This window comes from Salmo trutta, chromosome 5 (genome assembly GCF_901001165.1).
Source record: "Salmo trutta chromosome 5, fSalTru1.1, whole genome shotgun sequence".
Taxonomy (NCBI): Eukaryota; Metazoa; Chordata; class Actinopteri; order Salmoniformes; family Salmonidae; genus Salmo; species Salmo trutta.
The window spans coordinates 3,794,582-3,822,220 of NC_042961.1; the positions used below are offsets into that span (position 1 = coordinate 3,794,582).

At 44.3% G+C, this 27,639-nt stretch overlaps 1 protein-coding gene across 1 annotated transcript in view; it reads right to left on the minus strand.

Annotated features, from left to right (window-relative positions):
- Nucleotides 1-27,639, minus strand: part of LOC115193525 (probable lysosomal cobalamin transporter) — a 199,906-nt gene that overhangs the window by 119,476 nt on the left and 52,791 nt on the right. The window contains exons 4-6 of the mRNA XM_029752229.1: nt 22,563-22,660; nt 20,981-21,048; nt 9,889-9,977 (exon numbers count right to left, since the gene is read on the minus strand). Of these exons, the coding sequence (XP_029608089.1) occupies nt 9,889-9,977; nt 20,981-21,048; nt 22,563-22,660 (255 nt within the window). The remainder of the gene's footprint in view (nt 1-9,888; nt 9,978-20,980; nt 21,049-22,562; nt 22,661-27,639) is intronic.

The window sequence follows — 27,639 nt, forward strand, 5'->3', positions numbered from 1 at the left end:
TATTATATGAAACAGGACATAAAGAAAGCACTAATATAATCCCAGTATATTATTTCAGAGTTCAGCATATTAACAAAAGTGTACTTTACCATTTGTAAAGAACATTTAAAATGGATGTTCTTTAGGATTTTAGGCTGGGTATCTGTAAAGCACTTTGTGACAACTGCTGATGTAAAATGAGCCTTATGAAATACATTTGATTGATTATAATTTGATTGATGTTGAGAAAAGTCTAATACTATTTTCGATCCTAAACAATCCAAGAGTGCAGTATATCAACAAAGCCAAACGCCTGGCTCTCTGTCCTGTTGATTAGCTTGATGTGTGTCACCTTTGATGGAGAAGAAGAAAGGCCATTTGATGAGAAGGGAAGGGGGGAGAAGGTGGCCGGGGCTACCCGTCAGGGGTGAGGGACAGTGGGTGTCAGTCAGACCAGCTGTCAGGGATGGAGCCAGAAGACCCAGAAGACAGAACGATTGATGGGGAGAGTGATCGCCTCTCTCCCATGATAGGATCCCAACTGTCAGGGAAGAGAGGGCTGAAAGCAGCCCCAATGTTGGCAACTCATGGTTCCCCCTGGTTCTTGCCACAGTTCCCCCTCTGGCCCTCAGAAGCAGGCATAAGCCCTGAGGTGCCTAGCAGCAGACCTGGGATCAAATACTATCTGAAATGGTTTTATTTTATTTAGCCTTAAAATAAATCAAATAAACCCTGACAACCTGGAGTGCCAGAGAGCCAGGGTTTGTAGTCTTGTGACTATTGTGATGGTTCTAAAGGTTGCCCGTAATTGTTACTCTTCATGCTGGTTCACCCTGGTTCTCTGTACTGTTCCACCATAACCTGGGTTCAAATATATTTGTAATACTTTAGCTGGGCTTAATTGAGCATGCCTGGCACAACAGAACTGATGTAGAAGTCCCAAAAGTGCAAACCCTGCCCATCTGGCACTCCAGGCAGGCTAAAACAAACACTCAAATTATCGGAAATGATTTCAAATAGTATTTGAACCCAGGTATGCCCAGTGGAGTCGAGATCACCTGTCATGTTGAGCCTAGATATTACAGTATCCTGCTGCCTACCAGGCTGCTCAATCATTCTACTTCAAAACACAAACCCCTATTTCCTCCGGAGCAGTCATTTGATCATCAAAAACAACAAACTCCCCTTTATTTATTGATGACATCCCCAACATAGACGCTGCATTTCCGTTTGTCGCAAACCACTTTTGTAGGCTAGGACTTTTTCAGGACACAGACACAGGAGGAAAATGGATATAAATTAAATACTTGCGCTTAATTGTCGTGTGGGCATAACGGGGAAAAGAACAAACGCGTTTGAAGTCTGACAGCCTGAAATGAGCATTACCATTTGAATAGGTGTTTTCCTTTGTGATCTCCCCCAGCTTTTGTTAAGTGTCTGAGCTTGGTAAGTACGAGAGACAATACGCTGGGCAGGTTCTGCAGAGGTCCCCGCACAAAGAGACAGACCGGCGGATGCTATGTCTGCTGCCTCTGTCGACTTTGGGTTTATTAAATCAGATTTTTCAGGGGATTAGACAGAGAGAATATAGTCTATTACCAGGCGTGGTGTTCCACATCAGATGAAGAAGAAAGCTAGGTTCCATAGACATGGAGAGAAGGCAAACTTCCACCACTCTCAGCATCAGTAGAAGAAAGCTAGGTTCCATAGACATGGAGAGAAGGCAAACCACCACCACTCTCAGCATCAGCAGAAGAAAGCTAGGTTTCATAGTCAAGGAGAGAAGGCAAACCTCCACCACTCTCAGCAGCACCATTGGGGGCTATCGCCATTTTAAAGTAGTCAATTTTCTTATTATTATTCTTCATTGGCGGTTTGTAAACAAACTGAAAATATGCATACCACCACCTACTGTGCTGGACTGTGTAGTCTGAACAGACATACATCTATAAAGCTTTTAATGCCCATGCAAAACAGGCTTTGTGGAAAATGTACCTTCTATCCAACTCTGCAGGAATCTCTAAGTGCAGGAATGAGATCAGGAACCCCTTATCTCCTAGTGCATATAGCCTAGCCCCTTCAGGCTCTGTGTACACCGAGGAGAGGGGCCTTCCTACCTTCCACCGATGCAGTGAGGAGAAGTGTTTATTAAAACAGCTGCTTCAGCCGCAGCACTCCCAGACAGCACTCCCAGACAGCACTCGGCTGCGTCTCCTCCCTGTCTGTAGCAGAGATGGAATCATGCAGATATGGACACGCACACTAAGCTGCAACTGGATTAGTAGGCATGCAGGTGGTGGTGAGTGGTGGAAGTGGATGTAGAGCGAAGGTGAGAAGCTGTCTGAGACATGTTGGTGTAAGACCTGGGGGGGTCTGTCTGTTCAAATAGCTGGTGAGCCATGGAAAAATACTGTTGTTATGCCCCTTATGGTTCAAGCACAAGATATTTATCGAACTGTACATGGATAGTAGTAGATATCCAAGCAATCCTGTCATACAGTACAGCGAGGTGTTTACAGCGTGTTTAAAGGGTGAATATGGAACAGGGGTCAAAGAGAATAAAACCATTCACCAGTGACCACAGTATTGTTTTAATCATGTGTCATTACTATTACTGTTGGCTACTGGGGGAAGGGGGGGGGGGGTCTTCAAAAACAGCTGCACTTTCTTCCAATGCTTCTCAACAGTCTGAGTCACTAACTATTGTTGAACACAGAAACTGCCGACAGGCATAAAAACTCTTCAGTGTGGCATCACTTGTTCAGCCTTCCATCCTGGTATTGGTCTTATTAAATGGGTGTGCTTCTCAAGTCTCTTGATCTGGTCAGCAGGAGGGCTAAGGAAAGGGGGACCTACTCAGATGCACAACTGAATGCATTCAACCAAAATGTGTCTTTTGCATTTAACCCAACCCCTCTGAATCAGACAGGTGAGGGGGGGCTGTTTTGGGACAGTCCCAAATTGCATCCTATTCCCTACAGTTGAAGTTGGAAGTTTACATACACTTAGGTTGGAGTCATTAAAACTCATTTTTCAACCACTCCACAAACTTCTTGTTAACAAACTATAGTTTTGGCAAGTCGGTCAGGACATCTACTTTGTGCATGACAAGTGATTTCTCCAACAATTGTTTACAGACAGATTACTTAACTTATAACTCATTGTATCACAATTCCAGTGGGTCAGAGGTTTACATACACTAAGTTGACTGTGCCTTTAAACAGCCTGGAAAATTCCCGAAAATTATGTGATGGCTTTAGAAGCTTCTGATAGGATAATTGACATCATTTGAGTCAATTGGAGGTGTACCTGTGGATGTATTTCAAGGCCTAACTTCAAACTCAATGCCTCATTGCTTGACATCATGGGAAAATCAAAATAAATCAGCCAAGACCTCAGACAAAAAATTGCAGACCTCCACAAGTCTGGTTCATCCTTGGGAGCAATTTCCAAACACCTGAAGGTACCACATTCATCTGTACAAACAATAGTATGCAAGTATAAACACCATGGGACCACGCAGCCGTCATACCGCTCAGGAAGGAGAAGCATTCTGTCTCCTAGAGATGAACGTACTTTGGTGCAAAATGTGCAAATCGATCCCAGAACAACAGCAAAGGACCTTGTGAAGACGCTGGTGGAAACAGGTACAAAAGTATCTATATCCACAGTAAAATGAGTCCCATATCGACATAACATGAAAGGCTGCTCAGCAAGGAAGAAGCCACTGCTCCAAAACCGCCATAAAAAAGCCAGACTACGGTTTGCAACTGCACAAGGGGACGAAGTTTGTACTTTTTGGAGAAATGTCCTCTAGTCTGATGAAACAAAAATAGAACTGTTTGGCCATAATGACCATCATTATGTTTGGAGGAAAAAGGGGGAGGCTTGCAAGCCGAAGAACACCATCCCAACCGTGAAGCACGGGGGTGGAAGCATCATGTTGTGGGGGTGCTTTGCTGCAGGAGGGACTGGTAAACTTCACAAAATAGATGGCATCATGAGGGAGGAAAAGTATGTGGATATATTAAAGTAACATCTCAAGACATCAGTCAGGAAGTTAAAGCTTGGTCGCAAATGGTTCTTCCAAATGGACAATGACCCCAAGCATACTTCCAAAGTTGTGGCAAAATGGCTTAAAGAACACAAAGTCAAGGTATTGGAGTGGCCATCACAAAGCCCTAACTTCAAACCTATAGAAAATGTGTGGGCAGAATTGAAAAAGTGTGTGCGAGCAAGGAGGCCTACAAACCTGACTCAGTTACACCAGCTCTGTCAAAAGGAATGGGTCAAAATTCACCCAACTTATTGTGGGAAGGTTGTGGAAGGCTACCTGAAACGTTTGACCCAAGTTAAACAATTTAAAGGCAATGCTATCAAATACTAATTGAGTGTATGTAAACTTCTGACCCACTGGGAATGTGATGAAAGAAATAAAAGCTGAAATAAATAATTCTCTCTACTATTATTCTGACATTTCACATTCTTAAAATAAAGTGGTGATCATAAAACTGACCTAAGACAGGGAATTTTTACTAGGATTAAATGTCAGGAATTGTGAAAAACTGAGTTTAAATGTTTTTGGCTAAGGTGTATGTAAACTTCCGACTTCAACTGTATATAGTGCACTACTTTTAACAGGACCCATGCCATTTGAGATGCAGTCTTGTTTTGTCTATGCCATATATCTAATCCAGCCAGACTGAAACCTTCCCCTACACAACTGAAAACTACCGTAGCCTCATTACTGATAGGAACACGGATGCTTTTGCCTTACAGGCTTTTTTATGCTTTTCCAAAACGAAACAGAAATTCATTCAACGGACCCTGAGAGACGAGACCCAGCCAGAAAAATAAAATAGCTCAAATTGAACTGATCATTCATTTAAATGGAATGAACCACTGACTGATCATTCAAATAATTAATAATTTCATGGAAGTGAACCGCTGAGGATAGAATGTTTTGCAAGCATGAAAGACACAGACGGCTTCTGTTCGTGTGTGTAACCAGTCACCATAACACCCTGAATCTCTGGGGTGCATTTGACCCCATTTAGTTGATGTGAAACAGAAAGCCCTTCGGGGTAGACATTATGCACTGGGACACGCCATGATCAGAGCAGTGGGCCAGGGAACCGGTGGTTGTGTGTGTCTGTGGTTGTGTGTGTGTTCTCTGGCCCAGTGCTCTGATCCAGGGAACACACCTGGAAGGTAATGAAGCATAAGGTGTTGATTGTGAAAAACAAGGCCATTTTAATACCCACTAAGAGGGTGGTGCTAGCAAAACCAGGGTACCGATTGACTATTGGTAAGAGGGTGGTGCTAGCAAAACCAGGGTACCGATTGACTATTGGTAAGAGGGTGGTGCTAGCAAAACCAGGGTACCGATTGACTATTGGTAAGAGGGTGGTGCTAGCAAAACCAGGGTACCGATTGACTATTGGTAAGAGGGTGGTGCTAGCAAAACCAGGGTACCGATTGACTATTGGTAAGAGGGTGGTGCTAGCAAAACCAGGGTACCGATTGACTATTGGTAAGAGGGTGGTGCTAGCAAAACCAGGGTCATGATTGACTATTGGTAAGAGGGTGGTGCTAGCAAAACCAGGGTCATGATTGACTATTGGTAAGAGGGTGGTGCTAGCAAAACCAGGGTACCGATTGACTATTGGTAAGAGGGTGGTGCTAGCAAAACCAGGGTACCGATTGACTATTGGTAAGAGGGTGGTGCTAGCAAAACCAGGGTACCGATTGACTATTGGTAAGAGGGTGGTGCTAGCAAAACCAGGGTCATGATTGACTATTGGTAAGAGGGTGGTGCTAGCAAAACCAGGGTCGTGATTGACTATTGGTAAGATAGGGGCGGCAGGTAGCCTAGTGGTTAGAGCGTTGGGCCAGTAACCGAAAGGTTGCTAGATCGAATTCCTGAACTGACAAGGTAAAAATCTGTCGTTATGGCTCTGAACAAGGAAGTTAACCCACTGTTCCTAGACCGTCATTGTAAATAAGAATTTGTTCTTAACTGACTTGCCTAGTTAAATTAAGGTTAAATAAAAAATAAAAAGAGAGTGGTGCTAGCAAAGCCAGGGTCGTGGTGACTATTGTAAGAGGGGGTGCTAGCAAAGCCAGGGTCGTGGTGACTATGGGTAAGAGGGTGGTGCTTGCAAAGCCAGGGTCGTGGTGACTTTTGGTAAAAGGGTGGTGCTAGCAAAGCCAGGGTTGTGGGTCCAATCCATATATGAAATCATTATACACTCATTATACTCTAACTGGCTTTTGTTAGGAATGTAGAAATAGGCTAGGTGGTTTCGCAAAAACACTTTTGATAAGCACCTGCTAAATTACATATATCCTTTACATTTTGGGTGGTTTAAAATGAATTCTAATGTCTCCAGTATGGTGCGAGGCTGTGAGAGAGAAGACTGGGTGTGGGACCAGGATATGAGAGTCTGCGACAGCCTTAACACCCCTCAGAGGAGAGGACAGTAGCTCTCTGCCACACAGTCACTCAAGGCTATCATTGGATTACTGTGGAGTCTCTCTCTCTCTCAAAGACTTGGAGGGGAAGGAGGGAAGAGGAAGGAGAGTGTGTCTATCCACTTTGGGAAATGCAGGGAGAGATAAATTACCACCCTGACTGATCCTCTCAGAGAAACAGAGGGAAGAATGGTTGACTGGAGAGCATGCCCTTGAGCGTATTAAAACCACACACAGATGACTGGCGTTAGAGAAGAAAGTGACATTCAGAGACCAGGTCTAGAAAAGATTGGAACCAATAGTCAGTCTTCACTGCACAAAATAGGAACCAACCCATGTCCCAGATGCAGAAGTCAAGCCCTGCTTCAACCTACTAGCCCTGCTTCAACCTACAAGCCCTGCTTCAACCTACTAGCCCTGCTTCAACCTACAAGCCCTGCTTCAACCTACAAGCCCTGCTTCAACCTACAAGCCCTGCTTCAACCTACTAGCCCTGCTTCAACCTACAAGCCCTGCTTCAACCTACAAGCCCTGCTTCACCCTACTAGCCCTGCTTCAACCTACTAGCCCTGCTTCAACCTACAAGCCCTGCTTCAACCTACTAGCCCTGCTTCAACCTACAAGCCCTGCTTCAACCTACAAGCCCTGCAAGAAAGCACAAGCAATTCCAAGCAGCTATTACTACGTCCCAAATGGCACCCTATTCCCTACATAGCGCACTACTTTTGACCAGGGCCCAGAAGGGTAATAGGGAGCAATTTGGGATGTAGCCAAGTCGCTGAGGGGATTTCTACACTGGCATGCCTCATTGCACCATTGTGGATAATGTAATGGCCACCCCATTTGAGCTGCAGTCGCTGCAGTTTGTGGCCTAAATTAGCGGTTTGCTGGGTCGGGGTCGGGAGGCTGACTTAGTGAGGAGTGTCTCCCCCTTGCTCAATTAACCTCCCATCTGGAGTAGGAGAGAGAGAGAGGAGAGAGAGGGGGAATTAGCGGAGGGATGATCCTGCCTTAATGTTGTATGCGTCCCAAATTGTACCCTATTCACTATACTGTACGTTACACTAATTTTTAAACAGGGCACTGGTCAAAAGTAGTGCACTATGAAGGGAATAGGGTGCCATTTGGGGGACAGACACTTCCTCCTGAGCAACACTGAAATTTCCCCACAGGAAGGGAGGCTGCAGTAGAAGATCAATAGCCCTGAGGAAGGGGTTGGGCATGGTGAGAGGAGTCAGGAAGGGTGAGGAAAGCATTGGAGGGAGGAGAGAGGTGGGACGAGAGTCAGGAAGGGTGAGGAAAGTGTTGGAGAAAGGAGAGAGGTGGGAGGACAGTCAGGAACGGTGAGGAAAGGGTCAGAGGGAATTTAGGGGTAGGAGGGGTATCAGAAGGGGGTGGGGAGGGGTAGAAGAGGCAGCCAGGGCCAGGATCTGACTGCAGGCCACAGTGGAAGAGTGTGACAGATGGGTTGACTTCCTCCCCTGATCCCCAGATGCCCCGGAGCAGAGCCCCGGAGAGCCTCCTGATTCCTCTCTTGGAGCTGTGCCCAACATGACCCCGGCTGCTGCCTCTTCATGCTCTGCTCCAACTGTAAACCCACCATTAAAGGCCAACTTATTCATTCACCTGGTTGGCTATAAAGCTGGCTCTGTCACGACTATCTGTAAGCCCAAGATTTAACTACATACAGTGTACACAGGCATTAGGTCCTATATACAGTGTACACAGGCATTAGGTCCTACATACAGTGTACACAGGCATTAGGTCCTACATACAGTGTACACAGGCATTAGGTCCTACATACAGTGTACACAGGCATTAGGTCCTACATACAGTGTACACAGGCATTAGGTCCTATATACTGTGTACACAGGCATTAGGTCCTATATACAGTGTACACAGGCATTAGGTCCTATATACAGTGTACACAGGCATTAGGTCCTATATACAGTGTACACAGGCATTAGGTCCTATATACAGTGTACACAGGCATTAGGTCCTACATACAGTGTACACAGGCATTAGGTCCTACATACAGTGTACACAGGCATTAGGTCCTACATACAGTGTACACAGGCATTAGGTCCTATATACAGTGTACACAGGCATTAGGTCCTACATACAGTGTACACAGGCATTAGGTCCTACATACTGTGTACACAGGCATTAGGTCCTACATACAGTGTACACAGGCATTAGGTCCTACATGCAGTGTACACAGGCATTAGGTCCTATATACAGTGTAGATAGACATTCACATGGACCCACACACAGACAGCAGACATATGAGGATCATAGGGGACCACTCAACTTGGACTGGCACATTCAAATGCAAGTCACGTTAGGAGAAATAGAAATATAGATTTATACGTATGAACTGCTATAGAGGGAAGGGGTCATACTGGTCACAGTTCTGCAGTGAAGAGAGAACCGTCTTTCTTGAGTGACACATCAAAGCAAGGGAGGCTTTCTCCCTTTTTTTCCGGGAGACAGATGGTTGCGAGTGGCACAATGAGGACGGTTGACATTGACGAGGGAAAATGTTGCCTCTGCCAAGTCCACATGTCACCTCAGTATGCAGCCTTGTGTCAGCCATCCATCCATCCATCGCTCTGTCTGGCCCATACAGCTTTTCAATAGCAGCACTAAATGGAAATTCATTACCAACCACACTGAGACAGAGTGATGGAGTGAGTGATGTGGTGGGTCATTCACGAGGGCTATCTGATCAAAGGACTGTGTGTGTAAGCCACATTGGACCATTAGTGAGGTGGTAACACACCTGTCTGTCAATGGTTTATAAGTAGGTTAGAAATAGTTAATATGTAGTTTATAAATCACATAAACAGGTCAAACTTTGTTAGAAATTGTGTAATTGTCGTTTTGGTACAACTTTTAAACCGTACCTAAATGTAAAGTGTTATTTAAGGCATACCTTACTGTAAAGTGTTATTTAAGGCATACCTTACTGTAAAGTGTTATTTAAAGTGTACCTTACTGTAAAGTGTTATTTAAAGTGTACCTTACGGTAAAGTGTTATTTAAAGCGTACCTTACGGTAAAGTGCTATTTAAAGCGTACCTTACTGTAAAGTGCTATTTAAAGCGTACCTTACTGTAAAGTGGTATTTAAAGTGTACCTTACTGTAAAGTGATATTTAAAGCGTGCCTTACTGTAAAGTGATATTTAAAGCGTGCCTTACTGTAAAGTGATATTTAAAGCGTACCTTACTGTAAAGTGTTATTTAAAGCGTACCTTACTGTAAAGTGTTATTTAAAGCGTACCTTACTGTAAAGTGATATTTAAAGCGTACCTTACTGTAAAGTGTTATTTAAAGCGTACCTTACTGTAAAGTGATATTTAAAGCGTACCTTACTGTAAAGTGATATTTAAAGCGTACCTTACTGTAAAGTGTGACCAGTCAGCCAATACTTACGGTTGTTCCCCAGCTCCTCAAACAGATACTGCATCTTTTCCCACTGGGTACCATTCTGATTAGGTGGGGCTTCAAGAGGAAGAAAGGCCCTGCAAAAAAGACTATTCATTAAAACCATTGGCTTTATTAGAAGTAAAATATGATATAGCCTGGTCCCAGATCTGATCAAAGTTGGCTATACAGCACAAACAGATCTGGGACCAGGCGAGTTAAAATAAGCCCAACTGTGAAATGCAGGTTAGAATATGTGATAGCCTACTTTGTAAAGTAAATGTATTAGAGAAGCCATGACTTTGGATATCTCCAGTGCATTTCTTAATGGAAACACAATGTTTTGATTATGTCCCTTGATAATAATTGCTTCTATCAACAGCCGTCAGCATCATCAGTAGTGCAAAACAACTTTTAGTTTCCCATACACTATTTACATAAAGTTGTCCCTGCTAGACAAGTTTATTTACCTAGCATTGAAGGGAATGTATTCAGGGAACTATCTTCACTGTCAGAATGTGTAAACCCCCCCAGTCTGAGCCGAGAGACTAGCTAACACCTGCCACTGAAACCAACAGGATGGAGTGAAATAGTGAAATATTCATGTTTTTGTATTGAAAGCCTTCTCCTTCTTCTTGATGACAAAGTTAATTTACTGTAGCATTTCTTTTGGACCCGCAATTAAATGGATCAAGGTGTGCATTTTGTTGGACTAAAATAGACATTCCCAAACTCTGACTAGAGATGGAATGTATTCCTGGGAATGGCTTTAACTGTTATTTATTAAGGAAAACAACAGCATTAATCCAACTACACATTGGCAGAAGGTTAAGTAGCAGCAACAGCATCAATGACTATTGGTAGAGGGTTTAGTAGCAGCAACAGCATCAATGGCTATTGGCAGAAGGTTTAGTAGCAGCAACAGCATCAATGACTATTGGTAGAGGGTTTAGTAGTGGCAACAGCATCAATGACTATTGGTAGAGGGTTTAGTAGCAGCAACAGCATCAATGACTATTGGTAGAGGGTTTAGTAGCAGCAACAACATCAATGACTATTGGTAGAGGGTTTAGTAGCAGCAACAGCATCAATGACTATTGGCAGAGGGTTTAGTAGCAGCAACAACATCAATGACTATTGGTAGAGGGTTTAGTAGCAGCAACAACATCAATGACTATTGGTAGAGGGTTTAGTAGCAGGAACAGCATCAATGACTATTGGCAGAAGGTTGAGTAGCAGCAACAGCATCAATGACTATTGGTAGAGGGTTTAGTAGTGGCAACAGCATCAATGACTATTGGTAGAGGGTTTAGTAGCAGCAACAGCATCAATGACTATTGGTAGAGGGTTTAGTAGTGGCAACAACATCAATGACTATTGGTAGAGGGTTTAGTAGTGGCAACAACATCAATGACTATTGGCAGAAGGTTTAGTAGCAGCAACAACATCAATGACTATTGGCAGAAGGTTTAGTAGCAGCAACAGCATCAATGACTATTGGTAGAGGGTTTAGTAGTGGCAACAACATCAATGACTATTGGCAGAAGGTTTAGTAGCAGCAACAGCATCAATGACTATTGGTAGAGGGTTTAGTAGTGGCAACAGCATCAATGACTATTGGTAGAGGGTTTAGTAGCAGCAACAGCATCAATGATTATTGGTAGAGGGTTTAGTAGTGGCAACAACATCAATGACTATTGGTAGAGGGTTTAGTAGCGGCAACAACATCAATGACTATTGGTAGAGGGTTTAGTAGTGGCAACAACATCAATGACTATTGGCAGAAGGTTTAGTAGCAGCAACAACAACATCAATGACTATTGGCAGAAGGTTTAGTAGCAGCAACAGCATCAATGACTATTGGTAGAGGGTTTAGTAGTGGCAACAACATCAATGACTATTGGCAGAAGGTTTAGTAGCAGCAACAGCATCAATGACTATTGGTAGAGGGTTTAGTAGTGGCAACAGCATCAATGACTATTGGTAGAGGGTTTAGTAGCAGCAACAGCATCAATGATTATTGGTAGAGGGTTTAGTAGTGGCAACAACATCAATGACTATTGGTAGAGGGTTTAGTAGTGGCAACAACATCAATGACTATTGGTAGAGGGTTTAGTAGTGGCAACAACATCAATGACTATTGGCAGAAGGTTTAGTAGCAGCAACAACAACATCAATGACTATTGGCAGAAGGTTTAGTAGCAGCAACAGCATCAATGACTATTGGTAGAGGGTTTAGTTGTGGCAACAACATCAATGACTATTGGTAGAGGGTTTAGTAGCAGCAACAGCATCAATGAATATTGATAGAGGGTTTAGTACTGGGATCAACATCAATGTCTATTGGTAGAGGGTTTACTTGTGGCAACAGCATCAATGACTATTGGTAGAGGGTTTAGTAGTGGCAACAACATCAATGACTATTGGTAGAGGGTTTAGTAGTGGCAACAACATCAATGACTATTGGTAGAGGGTTTAGTAGCAGCAACAGCATCAATGACTATTGGTAGAGGGTTTAGTAGTGGCAACAACATCAATGACTATTGGTAGAGGGTTTAGTAGTGGCAACAACATCAATGACTATTGGTAGAGGGTTTAGTAGTGGCAACAGCATCAATGACTATTGGTAGAGGGTTTAGTAGCAGCAAGAACATCAATGACTATTGGTAGAGGGTTTAGTAGTGGCAACAACATCAATGACTATTGGTAGAGGGTTTAGTAGTGGCAACAACATCAATGACTATTGGTAGAGGGTTTAGTAGCAGCAACAGCATCAATGACTATTGGTAGAGGGTTTAGTAGCAGCAATAACATCAATGACTATTGGTAGAGGGTTTAGTAGTGGCAACAGCATCAATGACTATTGGTAGAGGGTTTAGTAGTGGCAACAACATCAATGACTATTGGTAGAGGGTTTAGTAGTGGCAACAACATCAATGACTATTGGTAGAGGGTTTAGTAGTGGCAACAACATCAATGACTATACTCTAAAGCATGAGCCTCAACTATTTCCACCTGCATGTAAGTGCTGGTCATGGCTCACATCAACAGCATCCTCCCGGACACCCTGGACCCACTCCAATTTGCATACCGCCCCAACAGATGACGCAATCTCAATCGCACTCCACACTGCCCATCCTCGCCTGGACAAAAGGAACACCTATGTGAGAATGCTGTTCATTGACTACAGCTCAGCGTTCAACAACATAGTGCCCTCAAAGCTCATCACTAAGCTGACTCTAGGACTAAACATCTCCCTCTGCAACTGGATCCTGGACTTCCTGACGGGCCGCCCCCAGGTGGTAAGGGTAGGCAACAACACGTCTGCCACGCTGATCCTTAACACTGGGGTGTGTACTTAGTCCCCTCCTGCATTCCCTGTTCACCCACGACTGTGTGGCCAAACACAACTCCAACACCATCATTAAGTTTGCTGACGACACAACAGTAGAATGGCTGATCACCGACAACGATGAGACGGCCTATAGGGAGGAGGTCAGAGAACTGGTAGTGTGGTGCCAGGACAAAAACCTCTCCCTCAATGTGAGCAAGACAAAGGAGCTGATCGTGGACTACAGGAAAAGGAGGACCGAACAGGCCCCCATTAACATCAACGGGGCTGTAGTGGAGCGGGTCGAGAGTTTCAAATTCCTTGGTGTCCACATCACCAACAAACTATCATGGTCCAAACACACCAAGACAGTCGTGAAGAGGGTACGACAAAACCTTTTCCCCCTCAGGAGACTGAAAAGATTTAGCATGGGTCCCCATATCCTCAAAAGGTTCTACAGCTGCACCGTTGAAACATCCTGACCGGTTGCATCACCGCCTGGTATGGCAACTGTTCGGCACCTGACTGTAAGGCGCTATAGAGGGTAGTGCGAACAGCCCAGTACATCACTGGGGCCAAGCTTCCTGCCATCCAGGACATATTTAATAGGCGAGGTCAGAGGAGGAGACTCCAGTCACACAGGTTATAGACTGTTTTCTCTGCTACCGCACGGCAAGCGGTACCGGAACGCCAAGTCTAGGACCAAAAGGCTCCTCAATATCTTCTACTGCTGAACAATTAATAAAATCGCTACTGGACAATTTACATTGACCCCCCACCCTCTCCCTCCCTTTTTGTACACTGCTGCTACTCGCTGTTTACTATATTTGCATAGTCACTTCACCCCCAACCTACATTTACAAATTACCTCAACTAGCCTGTACCCCCACACACTGACTCGGTACCGGTGCCCCCTGTTTATAGCCTCGTTATTGTTATTCTTATTGTGTTACTTTAGTCTACTTGGTAAATATTTTCTTAACTCTTCTTGAACTGCACTGTTGGATAAGGGCTTGTAAGTAAGCATTTCACGGTACAGTCTGGCAGACATATCTGCATGTCTGGCAGACATATCAGTGTGGATGACGGATCACCACCCCAAGCTGAACCTCGGCAAGACGGAGCTGCTCTTCCTCCCGGGGAAGGACTGCCCTTTCCATGATCTCGCCATCACGGTTGACAACTCCATTGTGTCCTCCTCCCAGAGTGCTAAGAGCCTCGGCGTGACCCTGGACAACACCCTGTCGTTCTCCGCTAACATCAAGGCGGTGACCCGATCCTGCAGGTTCATGCTATACAACATCGCAGAGTACGACCCTGCCTTACACAGGAAGCGGCGCAGGTCCTAATCCAGGCACTTGTCATCTCCCGTCTGGATTACTGCAACTCCCTGTTGGCGGGGCTCCCTGCCTGTGCCATTAAACCCCTACAAGTCATCCAGAACGCCGCAGCCCGTCTGGTGTTCAACCTTCCCAAGTTCTCTCACGTCACCCCGCTCCTCCGCACACTCCACTGGCTTCCAGTTGAAGCTCGCATCTGCTACAAGACCATGGTGCTTTCCTACGGAGCTGTGAGGGGAACGGCACCTCCGTACCTTCAGGCTCTGATCAGGCCCTACACCCAAACAAGGGCACTGCGTTCATCCACCTCTGGCCTGCTCGCCTCCCTACCTCTGCGGAAGCACAGTTCCCGCTCAGCCCAGTCAAAACTGTTCGCTGCTCTGGCACCCCAATGGTGGAACAAGCTCCCTCACGACGCCAGGACAGCAGAGTCAATCACCACCTTCCGGAGACACCTGAAACTCCACCTCTTTAAGGAATACCTGGGATAGGATAAAGTAATCCTTCTAACCCACCCCCCCCCCCAAAAAAAAAAAATATATAGATGTACTATTGTAAAGTGGTTGTTCCACTGGATATCTTAAGGTGAATGCACCAATTTGTAAGTCGCTCTGGATAAGAGCGTCTGCTAAATGAGGTAAATGTAAAAAATGTAAATGTAAAGTCTACACTTGTATTCGGCGCATGTGACAAATAAAGTTTGATTTGATTTGAAACACATGCTTTGTTTAATGCCAGTGGCAGGTCATTTTTGATTATCCTGGAGATTTTATGACATCATTACATTTTACATGTATTTATTGTTGTTGTAAAAAAATGATTGCTTGTTTAATTTAATTAAAGCCAAACTTATTAGAATGATTCACCATCCTGGTTTTAGCGGTAACGTGGTTGGTCATGGCATGAATTTTGACAGCAGAAACACAGCCTATCTAGCCATGATGCACACTGCCCATATAAACATGGAACAACACTAATGTGGAACAACAGTAATGTGTTGATTAGCCTAATGTGGAACAACAGTAATGTGTAGATTAGCCTAATGTGGAACAACAGTAATGTGTAGATTAGCCTAATGTGGAACAACAGTAATGTGTAGATTAGCCTAATGTGGAACAACAGTAATGTGTAGATTAGCCTAATGTGGAACAACAGTAATGTGTAGATTAGCCTAATGTGGAACAACAGTAATGTGTAGATTAGCCTAATGTGGAACAACAGTAATGTGTAGATTAGACCAATGTGGAACAACAGTAATGTGTAGATTAGCCTAATGTGGAACAACAGTAATGTGTAGATTAGCCTAATGTGGAACAACAGTAATGTGTAGATTAGCCTAATGTGTAATAACAGTAATGTGTAGATTAGCCTAATGTGTAACAACAGTAATGTGTAGATTAGCCTAATGTGTAACAACAGTAATGTGTAGACTAGACCAATGTGGAACAACAGTAATGTGTAGATTAGCCTAATGTGGAACAACAGTAATGTGTAGATTAGCCTAATGTGGAATAACAGTAATGTGTAGATTAGCCTAATGTGGAATAACAGTAATGTGTAGATTAGCCTAATGTGTAATAACAGTAATGTGTAACAGTAATGGAATGACTTGGTTTCCTCTATCGTAATCGCTCCTCTTTCACAGCTGCAGCCAAACTAACCCTGATTCAGATGACCATCCTACCCATGCTAGATTACGGAGACGTAATTTATAGATCTGCAGGTAAGGGTGCTCTCGAGCGGCTAGATGTTCTTTACCCTTTGGCCATCAGATTTTCCACCAATGCTCCTTATAGGACACATCACTGCACTCTATACTCCTCTGTAAACTGTAAGGTCCCCAAAGCACACACATCCCTGGGTCGCTCGTCTTTTCAGTTCGCTGCAGCTAGCGACTGGAACAAGCTGCAACAAGCACTCAAACTGAACAGTTTTATCTTAATCTCTTAATTCAAAGACTCAATCATTGACACTCTTACTGACACTTGTGGCTGTTTTGTGTGATGTATTGTTGGCTCTTCCTTCTTGCCTTTGTGCTGTTATCTGTGTCCAATAATGTTAGTACCATGTTTTGTGCTGCTACCATGTTGTGCTGCTGCCATGTTGTTGTCATGCTGTGTTGTCATGTGTTGCTGTCATGCTATGTTGTTGTCTTAGGTCTCTCTTTATGTAGTGTTATCTCTCTTGTCGTGATGTGTGTTTTGTCCTATATATATATATATATATATATATATATATATATATATATATTATCCCAGCCCCTGTCATTGTAAATAAAAATGAGTTCTTAACTGACTTGCCTAGTTAAATAAAGGTAAAATAAAAATCTATATGTATGTTATCTATGTATTGTAGGTAGGCCTACATTATGTTAGCCATGCAGCTCCTGTTTGGACGTGTGTAAAACCCCCTCCATGTGTCCATGCCATCATGAAGAGCATCATGAAAGGAGAGAAGAACTTCTGGGAATACCGGTGAACCTCGTACACACAAGTTATTTGCCTGTAACAATTGCTTGTTTCCCATTTGATATGTTGAAAACCCAAGCCCTCCGTAGGCTACCCTTACCCTAGGCCTACTATAATGAAAGCTCATTTAAAACATGTTAGGCTAAACCAGGGCTGGATTCAGAAATAAATATTGGCAATATTTTACTTGAAGCCTGCAGGTATAATGCTTTTTAACTTGTTATAAGCACGTATGAGCCTTTATAATGTCTAATAATAAAGTGTATAATATGTTGTCTCTATGGATCAATATTTCGACTAAGAAACAACATGCTGAATGAAGACCACCCTATTAAAGAACAATCACCTCAAAAGCCCAAGTTTAAAGAATCAGCAGCAGTTGAAAGGTCAATAGTCATTTTAAGAGTTTTGAGTCATGCCTAGCCCTCTAGCCCAGTCACGACAGGCTGCAAACAAAAGACTGTGTTCAAGCAGCAAAGCCCTTGGAATGAACAGTCACCCAAACAGTGGCCTGATGCCTCCCTGTATCACACAGAGAGGAGAGGAGATGAGTGGAGTGGAAAGGAAAGCAAAGGAGAGGCAGAGCAAGATAAAAGCCATCATGTCGCCTCGCATCAAGAGACCTGAACAACAATCCCCCGGTACAAAGAGGTACAAAGGGCTGACGGTTCAAAAAGGTAAAATAGACACCAAATTGCTTCTGTCTAAAGAATCCCAAAGAGTCCAAACTTTTCAACTTGAAATGAACCATGTGGGCTCGTCCTAGGCTGTGTCTCAAATGTCAACATGTTGTCTAAGGTCCATAGGGCTCTGGTAAAAAGTAGTGATCTATGTAGGGAATAGGGTGCCATTTAGGATGACACGTTTCTATCCACCCACCGTTCAATCCAGGCAGCGTCCTCTATAGGATCAGAGTGCCATTTAATGGTTGAATGAACATTACATTACATGACCTGAACAGCAAGCATGTTACTGTGGTGGTGGCTAGGAGAAATCCATTATGTTTATGCTGCACAGGCACAGTTCAACACAGAGTAAACTGGAGGTTAAATGGGACATGGTTTCCACTGTGTATCGCTATAGATTTAAGCATCAAGTCATCTTTGAGAAACTTAATCACGACATGGACAGTTCACAATGGCTTTATCTGAGACTGAGTGGGGGTGGGGATGGGAGCTGGGTGCTGGGGGTGGGGATGGGAGCTGGGTGCTGGGGGTGGGGATGGGAGCTGAGGATGGGTGCTGGGGGTGGGGATGGGAGCTGAGGATGGGTGCTGGGGGTGGGGATGGGATCTGAGGATGGGTGCTGGGGGTGGGGATGGGAGCTGAGGATGGGTGCTGGGGGTGGGGATGGGAGCTGAGGATGGGTGCTGGGGGTGGGGATGGGAGCTGAGGATGGGTGCTGGGGGTGGGGATGGGAGCTGAGGATGGGTACTGGGGGTGGAGATGGGAGCTGAGGATGGGTGCTGGGGATGGGGATGGGATCTGAGGATGGGTGCTGGGGGTGGGGATGGGAGCTGAGGATGGGTGCTGGGGGTGGGGATGGGAGCTGAGGATGGGTGCTGGGGATGGGGATGGGAGCTGAGGATGGGTGCTGGGGGTGGGGTTGGGAGCTGAGGATGGGTGCTGGGGGTGGGGATGGGAGCTGGGTGCTGGGGGTAGGGATGGGAGCTGAGGATGGGTGCTGGGGATGGGGATGGGAGCTGAGGATGGGTGCTGGGGGTGGGGATGGGAGCTGAGGATGGGTGCTGGGGGTGGGGATGGGAGCTGAGGATGGGTGCTGGGGGTGGGGATGGGAGCTGGGTGCTGGGGGTAGGGATGGGAGCTGAGGATGGGTGCTGGGGGTGGGGATGGGAGCTGGGTGCTGGGGGTAGGGATGGGAGCTGAGGATGGGTGCTGGGGTGGGGATGGGAGCTGAGGATGGGTGCTGGGGGTGGGGATGGGAGCTGAGGATGGGTGCTGGGGGTGGGGATGGGAGCTGGGTGCTGGGGGTGGGGATGGGAGCTGGGTGCTGGGGGTAGGGATGGGAGCTGAGGATGGGTGCTGGGGGTGGGGATGGGAGCTGGGTGCTGGGGGTAGGGATGGGAGCTGAGGATGGGTGCTGGGGGTGGGGATGGGAGCTGAGGATGGGTGCTGGGGGTGAGGATGGGAGCTGAGGATGGGTGCTGGGGGTGGGGATGGGAGCTGGGTGCTGGGGGTGGGGATGGGATCTGAGGATGGGTGCTGGGGGGGATGGGATCTATAGCAGAGAGCATCTTGGGTCAGTAACTATAGCAGAGAGCATCTTGGGTCAGTAACTATAGCAGAGAGCATCTTGGGTCAGTAACTATAGCAGAGAGCATCTTGGGTCAGTAACTATAGCAGAGAGCATCTTGGGTCAGTAACTATAGCAGAGAGCATCTTGGGTCAGTAACTATAGCAGAGAGCATCTTGGGTCAGTAACTATAGCAGAGAGCATCTTGGGTCAGTAACTATAGCAGAGGGCATCTTGGGTCAGTAACTATAGCAGAGAGCATCTTGGGTCAGTAACTATAGCAGAGAGCATCTTGGGTCAGTAACTATAGCAGAGGGCATCTTGGGTCACTAACTTTAGCAGAGAGCATCTTGGGTCAGTAACTATAGCAGAGGGCATCTTGGGTCAGTAACTATAGCAGAGAGCATCTTGGGTCAGTAACTATAGCAGAGAGCATCTTGGGTCAGTAACTATAGCAGAGAGCATCTTGGGTCAGTAACTATAGCAGAGAGCATCTTGGGTCACTAACTATAGCAGAGAGCATCTTGGGTCAGTAACTATAGCAGAGAGCATCTTGGGTCAGTAACTATAGCAGAGGGCATCTTGGGTCAGTAACTATAGCAGAGAGCATCTTGGGTCACTAACTATAGCAGAGAGCATCTTGGGTCAGTAACTATAGCAGAGAGCATCTTGGGTCAGTAACTATAGCAGAGAGCATCTTGGGTCAGTAACTATAGCAGAGAGCATCTTGGGTCAGTAACTATAGCAGAGAGCATCTTGGGTCAGTAACTATAGCAGAGGGCATCTTGGGTCAGTAACTATAGCAGAGAGCATCTTGGGTCAGTAACTATAGCAGAGGGCATCTTGGGTCAGTAACTACAGCAGAGGGCATCTTGGGTCAGTAACTATAGCAGAGAGCATCTTGGGTCAGTAACTATAGCAGAGAGCATCTTGGGTCAGCAACTATAGCAGAGAGCATCTTGGGTCAGTAACTATAGCAGATGGCATCTTGGGTCAGTAACTATAGCAGAGGCCATCTTGGGTCAGTAACTATAGCAGAGAGCATCTTGGGTCAGTAACTAGCAGAGAGCATCTTGGGTCAGTAACTATAGCAGATGGCATCTTGGGTCAGTAACTATAGCAGAGGGCATCTTGGGTCAGTAACTATAGCAGAGGGCATCTTGGGTCAGTAACTATAGCAGAGGGCATCTTGGGTCAGTAACTATAGCAGAGAGCATCTTGGGTCAGTAACTATAGCAGAGAGCATCTTGGGTCAGTAACTAGCAGAGAGCATCTTGGGTCAGTAACTATAGCAGATGGCATCTTGGGTCAGTAACTATAGCAGAGGGCATCTTGGGACAGGAATATGAATAAAGCTTCAAGCTTGTTCCAGAGAAAATGTACAGAGTTGTGAAGTTAGATTGAACCAGTAGAAGAACCCAGGTATATGGCAACTACTCTGGTGGAAGAGGACTTTTTCTGTGATGTCTGGCTGCTCATGTCTGAACAGATGGCAGTTTAAAGAACTTTGATTTCCTTGAAGAGGAAAACACCTTGCTCATTAAGCGATTATAATGACATGTAGTACACACCTCTCCCCACCATCTATGGCTGTGTCCAAAATGGAACCCTATTCCTTATATTATTATACAGACCCCTATGCAGGCCCTGGTTAGATGTTGTGCACTAGATAGGGAATAGGGTGGGTGACAATGTCTCATAGTACTTACCCAATTAATAGCAGTGCTGCACAGACGATGATGAATCCAATTGTGTATTTCAGAGCATTTTTCACTTGCTGTAATGAAAGACAGAATTATTAATAGTGTGATTATGAATCAGGAATGTAACTATATCTAATTCTTCAATGGGGTGGGTTGGGGGGCCGGGTGGGTATGTATGTGTGTGTACACGTTTGAGGTGAGTGGCTGGCTAACTAATTCCATATTCCAGTTAGTGAGGGGACAATGGAGTGTGAAGTGGAATCCAGAGTCCTGTTCACCCTGCCAGAGACTCTCAGAGTAGTCACACACACACACACACACACACACACACACACACACACCTTACTCCCAGCGCTGTTATTAAAGGGTGCTTTGAAAGTAATGATTCAAAAGAACTCCTTGGCTGTGAGAGGAAGTGCTTCTGTCAGCTCCAAACCAACCCAGAGGAAAGGGAAGAAGCTCACTGTGGCATGTAATCTATATAATCACTACCGTGTCCTTTGGAGACCAATATATGACATTTCAGCAATATTCAGTTTAAGATGAAGAGGGGGGGAGGGTGGTCTATTCCTATGGGCTTTGGCTTTTTCTACACTTATCTTAACAGAGGCCATGTATACGTAATATCCAAGAGTCGACAGTAAAGTCTCAACTATATCCTTGTTGCTTTTCTACAGTACGTAGTTCTATAGGATACTGTATGCTTTTCTACAGTATGTAGTTCTATAGGGATACTGTAAGCTTTTCTACAGTATGTAGTTCTATAGGGATACTGTAGGCTTTTCTACAGTATGTAGTTCTATAGGGATACTGTAGGCTTTTCTACAGTATGTAGTTCTATAGGGATACTGTAGGCTTTTCTACAGTATGTGGTTCTATAGGGATACTGTAGGCTTTTCTACAGTATGTAGTTCTATAGGGATACTGTAGGCTTTTCTACAGTATGTAGTTCTATAGGGATACTGTAGGCTTTTCTACAGTATGTAGTTCTATAGGGATACTGTACACTTTATTTGTAGCATAGAGCTTTAAGTACCACTTCTGTATCTATTTTGGGGGATTGTGATATATTAATATTGAGTGAGTGTTTTAATTGAGACTGATGTGTTTACATTCAGCCTGTGGTTGGTCATTAGGAATGTAATCTCTCACGATATGTGGGACCAACGGGATTAAGTCCAAAATAATGAATAAATACAGTGTTTACCTTCCTTAACCCAGAGACAGACAGCTAGTGACTGCTGTTCATAGCCAAGGTCAACGTGTGTGTGTGTGTGTGTGTGTGTGTGTGTGTCTAGACTACAGTAAGAGGACAGGCAGCAGCAGTCTTACTGAACACTTGTTGGTGTGTGTGTGTGTGTGTGTGTGTGTGTGTGTGTGTGTGTGTGTGTGTGTGTGTGTGTGTCTAGACTACAGTTAGAGGACAGGCAGCAGCAGTCTTACTGAACACTTGTTGGTGTGTGTGTGTGTGTGTGTGTGTGTGTGTGTGTGTGTGTGTGTGTGTGTGTGTGTGTGTGTGTGTGTGTGTGTGTGTGTGTTTGTGTGTGTGTCTAGACTACAGTTAGAGGACAGGCAGCAGCAGTCTTACTGAACACTTGTTGATGTTGTCATCATCTTTCTCCTCATAATAGAAATAGACAAAGGGGATCCACAGGAAGACACAGAACAGGAGGATAGAGTACAGTGCTGTAGGGAGAGAGAGAGAGTTCAATCAACTTTATTTCTATATTTCATCAAACAAAAAATATATGTTTTCCTACTGATCACGTTGAAACAGTGTGGATAACTGATTGGATTTAACAAAAAGTTATGAATGGAAAGAAATTGATAGAATTTGTATAAAAAAATGGAAAAGTATACTTTTAACATAAATCCAATGGCTTTGAATTCCCATTAGTTGACAACTCAGTCTGCTGTGTGATCTACAAAGCCTCACATATGAGTGTGTAATGCAAATACACAAGGTCCTGTCTGGTTTGGTTGGTAGAGCATGGTAAATACACAAGGTCCTGTCTGGCTCGGGTTGGTAGAGCATGGTAAATACACATGGTCCTGTCTGGCTCGGGTTGGTAGAGCATGGTAAATACACATGGTCCTGTCTGGTTTGGTTGGTAGAGCATGGTAAATACACATGGTCCTGTCTGGCTCGAGTTGGTAGAGCATGGAAAATACACATGGTCCTGTCTGGCTGGGTTGGTAGATCATGGTAAATACACATGGTCCTGTCTGGGTTGGTTGGTAGAGCATGGTAAATACACAAGGTCCTGTCTGGCTCGGGTTGGTAGAGCATGGAAAATACACATGGTCCTGTCTGGCTTGGGTTGGTAGAGCATGGTAAATACACATGGTCCTGTCTGGTTTGGTTGGTAGAGCATGGAAAATACACATGGTCCTGTCTGGCTAGGGTTGGTAGAGCATGGAAAATACACATGGTCCTGTCTGGCTCGGGTTGGTAGAGCATGGAAAATACACATGGTCCTGTCTGGCTCGGGTTGGTAGAGCATGGTAAATACACTTGGTCCTGTCTGGCTCGGGTTAGTAGAGCATGGTAAATACACATGGTCCTGTCTGGCTGGGTTGGTAGAGCATGGTAAATACACATGGTCCTGTCTGGCTCGGTTGGTAGAGCATGGTGAATACACATGGTCCTGTCTGGCTCGTTTGGTAGAGCATGGTAAATACACATGGTCCTGTCTGGTTTGGTTGGTAGAGCACGGTAAATACACAAGGTCCTGTCTGGTTTGGTTGGTAGAGCATGGTAAATACACATGGTCCTGTCTGGTTCGGTTGGTAGAGCACGGTAAATACACATGGTCCTGTCTGGTTTGGTTGGTAGAGCACGGTAAATACACATGGTCCTGTCTGGTTTGGTTGGTACAGCACGGTAAATACACATGGTCCTGTCTGGTTCGCTTGGTAGAGCATGGTAAATACACATGGTCCTGTCTTAAATGACCTTGAACAGGCAAATTGTGGAGAATTGACATTAACATTTCATACATTTTTCTTCAGAGGGTAAAGCAAATTGAGAATCATTTGATACAGTGCAGTGATGTTTTGGGGACCAACGTGAGGGTCAAAAATGAGGTGGTGGTCTCTGCTTAATTAACAAATGTATTTTTTATTACATTTTTTAAATCTTGTTGACTTATGATGATTAGATAGGCCTAGAAGAACTCCCATCTGTGTTGTGTGGTTTTGTTCTCATCTGATTACTGCAACAGGCTGTGTTCTCATCTGATTACTGCAACAGGCTGAGTTCTCATCTGATTACTGCAACAGGCTGAGTTCTCATCTGATTACTGCAACAGGCTGAGTTCTCATCTGATTACTGCAACAGGCTGTGTTCTCATCTGATTACTGCAACAGGCTGTGTTCTCATCTGATTACTGCAACAGGCTGAGTTCTCATCTGATTACTGCAACAGGCTGAGTTCTCATCTGATTACTGCAACAGGCTGAGTTCTCATCTGATTACTGCAACAGGCAGTGTTCTCATCTGATTACTGCAACAGGCTGTGTTCTCATCTGATTACTGCAACAGGCTGTGTTCTCATCTGATTACCGCAACAGGCTGTGTTCTCATCTGATTACCGCAACAGGCTGTGTTCTCATCCGATTACCGCAACAGGCTGTGTTCTCATCTGATTACTGCAACAGGCTGTGTTCTCATCTGATTACCGCAACAGGCTGTGTTCTCATCTGATTACCGCAACAGGCTGTGTTCTCATCTGATTACTGCAACAGGCTGTGTTCTCATCTGATTACTGCAACAGGCTGTGTTCTCATCTGATTACTGCAACAGGCTGTGTTCTCATCTGATTACTGCAACAGGCTGTAAGTGAGTCAAAGAGATATGAAGGAGATACCGGAGGCGCAGATCAGGGTGCCTTGTGAGAATTTATAGGCAAGTGGCTAACACGCCTCTACCATCTGTTCTATTTGTCAACGTGCAATCACTGGATGAGCTCCGTTCGAGACTATCCTACCAACGGGACATTAAAAACTGTAATATCTTATGTTTCACCAAGTCGTGGTTGAACGACTATATATATATATATATATATATATATGACAGCCAAAGTCAGAACAGCTTTCCCATTTGCCGGCGGGCGAATATCACAGCCAAACACAACACTGGCATGTAAATAATACTGTGAAACACTATCATTCCAAAATTACTGCAGATATGGACATTTTGTGAAATTAAAATGCAAAACTAAAAAATACTATCATATGTGTAGCACCTTTAAAGTCTCTCTCTATTCATCCCTCTCTGTCAGACAGGACACTATGATCATCACATCCCCATGACTACACAAGATCAAAGCTGTTGTATTCTCCAGTCCATTCCTTTCCTGCACTCAGACACAGAGTAGCCTAGCGCGTAGGCATACATAACATGAAGCTATTTCACTAGTGGGATACATCTGGCAATGAGGCTCCCTCCTCCACTCGCAAACATGATTTGATAAAAGCATTCTTCATGGATATGATGACAGATGTTTATTATCTTGGATGCCTCTCATTGTCAATAACAAACAAACAACATTAAATCAGTACAATACATTACTGTTGGGGCTCTGCAGTGGCCAGCATCCACCTAGTAGCATGAACATGGACAAGAGATGCACAGCAATCAGCATCATATTGAAGAGGTTAGTCATTCTAGTCAACTAGAGGGACTCATGTTGTGTCCATGTAGACCTAAAGCCTAATCACCTCCAAAGGAAGGCTCTTTATGAGTAGGACTATTAATATAGAATCATGTAAACGTATTAGCCTAATTGTGATCTAAAAGGCAAAACGGAACCTTTTTCACAGCACTATATACAAATATGCAAGTAACCATTTGACTGTACACCTTCTGTAGAGACCCATTCACTTAGCTAGACGTGGCTGTGGGGCGGTTGTAGCCTCTCTTTCACATGACCCGTCAAGTTAGCCAGGTGTGTCTGGGGGTGATTACGGCCATCTATTGTATTTCATCAACATGTGTACAATGTCTAGACTATAGTGACCCATCCACTTAGCTAGCTGTGGCTATAGCGTTTCTTCAACATGACCCATCTATTTACACAAGTGTGTCTGGGTAAGCATCATCTAATAATTACAAAATATTTATTCAATATTTCTATCTGGACACGTTCTAGTTTTTATATTGCTACTACACAAGTAACTGCACCGTTTACCCCTTCTGTACCCTGTGAATGTGACAAATAAACTTGATTTGATATAGTGTGTGTTTACCAGAGACGGTAATGTGAAGAACAACATGACCTGCACCAAAGTCAGATCAGGATGTAGGCCAAGAACTAGATAAAGAGTTTTCCATATTGTAGGCTACTGCTTTTACCACTTTTAGTTTTGAAATCTTTGGTTATTTACTACACTTCCTTACTCACTCTGTTTAGCACATGGCCTCACATGTGAATCCTTAAAGAGATGGGTGGGGCTAAGGCTTAAGAGGGTGTGAACGATGATAAATGGGTGTAGACAAAGAAGACCTCTCCTGTAGGTATACCAAAACATTCAAGGGCCATTTTCTCAAAAGTGAGGTTACAAGTTTATCAACTTTCTAAGCAAAATTGCATTCCCATTGTTCCTCAACTGCAGTGTATGATATACCATGTTCTAGCTCTGAGTCTCTACTTTTATCCAATGTAAAAAACACCATTACAAATGTTGCTACATAAGACTGAAAATATGTGCTGGGTCACATATTGGCCTGTTGGAAACTACAACTCCCTAACACCTTGCACAGTTCAGTCTGGATCTGATTTATCTCTAGAGAAACTACAACTCCCTAATACATTGCACAGTTCAGGCTGGATCTGATTTATCTCTAGAGAAACTACAACTCCCTAACACCTTGCACAGTTCAGTCTGGATCTGATTTATCTCTAGAGAAACTACAACTCCATCACACAGTTCAGTCTGGATCTGATTTATCTCTAGAGAAACTACAACTCCCTAACACCTTGCACAGTTCAAGCTGGATCTGATTTATCTCTAGAGAAACTACAACTCTCTAACACCTTGCACAGTTCAAGCTGGATCTGATTTATCTCTAGAGAAACTACAACTCCCTAACACCTTGCACAGTTCAAGCTGGATCTGATTTATCTCTAGAGAAACTACAACTCCCTAATACATTGCACAGTTCAGTCTGGATCTGATTTATCTCTAGAGAAACTACAACTCCCTAATACATTGCACAGTTCAGTCTGGATCTGATTTATCTCTAGAGAAACTACAACTCCCTAATACATTGCACAGTTCAGGCTGGATCTGATTTATCTCTAGAGAAACTACAACTCCCTAATACATTGCAGAGTTCAGGCTGGATCTGATTTATCTCTAGAGAAACTACAACTCCCTAATACATTGCACAGTTCAGTCTGGATCTGATTTATCTCTAGAGAAACTACAACTCCCTAATACATTGCACAGTTCAGACTGGATCTGATTTATCTCTAGAGAAACTACAACTCCCTAATACATTGCAGAGTTCAGGCTGGATCTGATTTATCTCTAGAGAAACTACAACTCCCTAATACATTGCACAGTTCAGGCTGGATCTGATTTATCTCTAGAGAAACTACAACTCCCTAATACATTGCACAGTTCAGTCTGGATCTGATTTATCTCTAGAGAAACTACAAC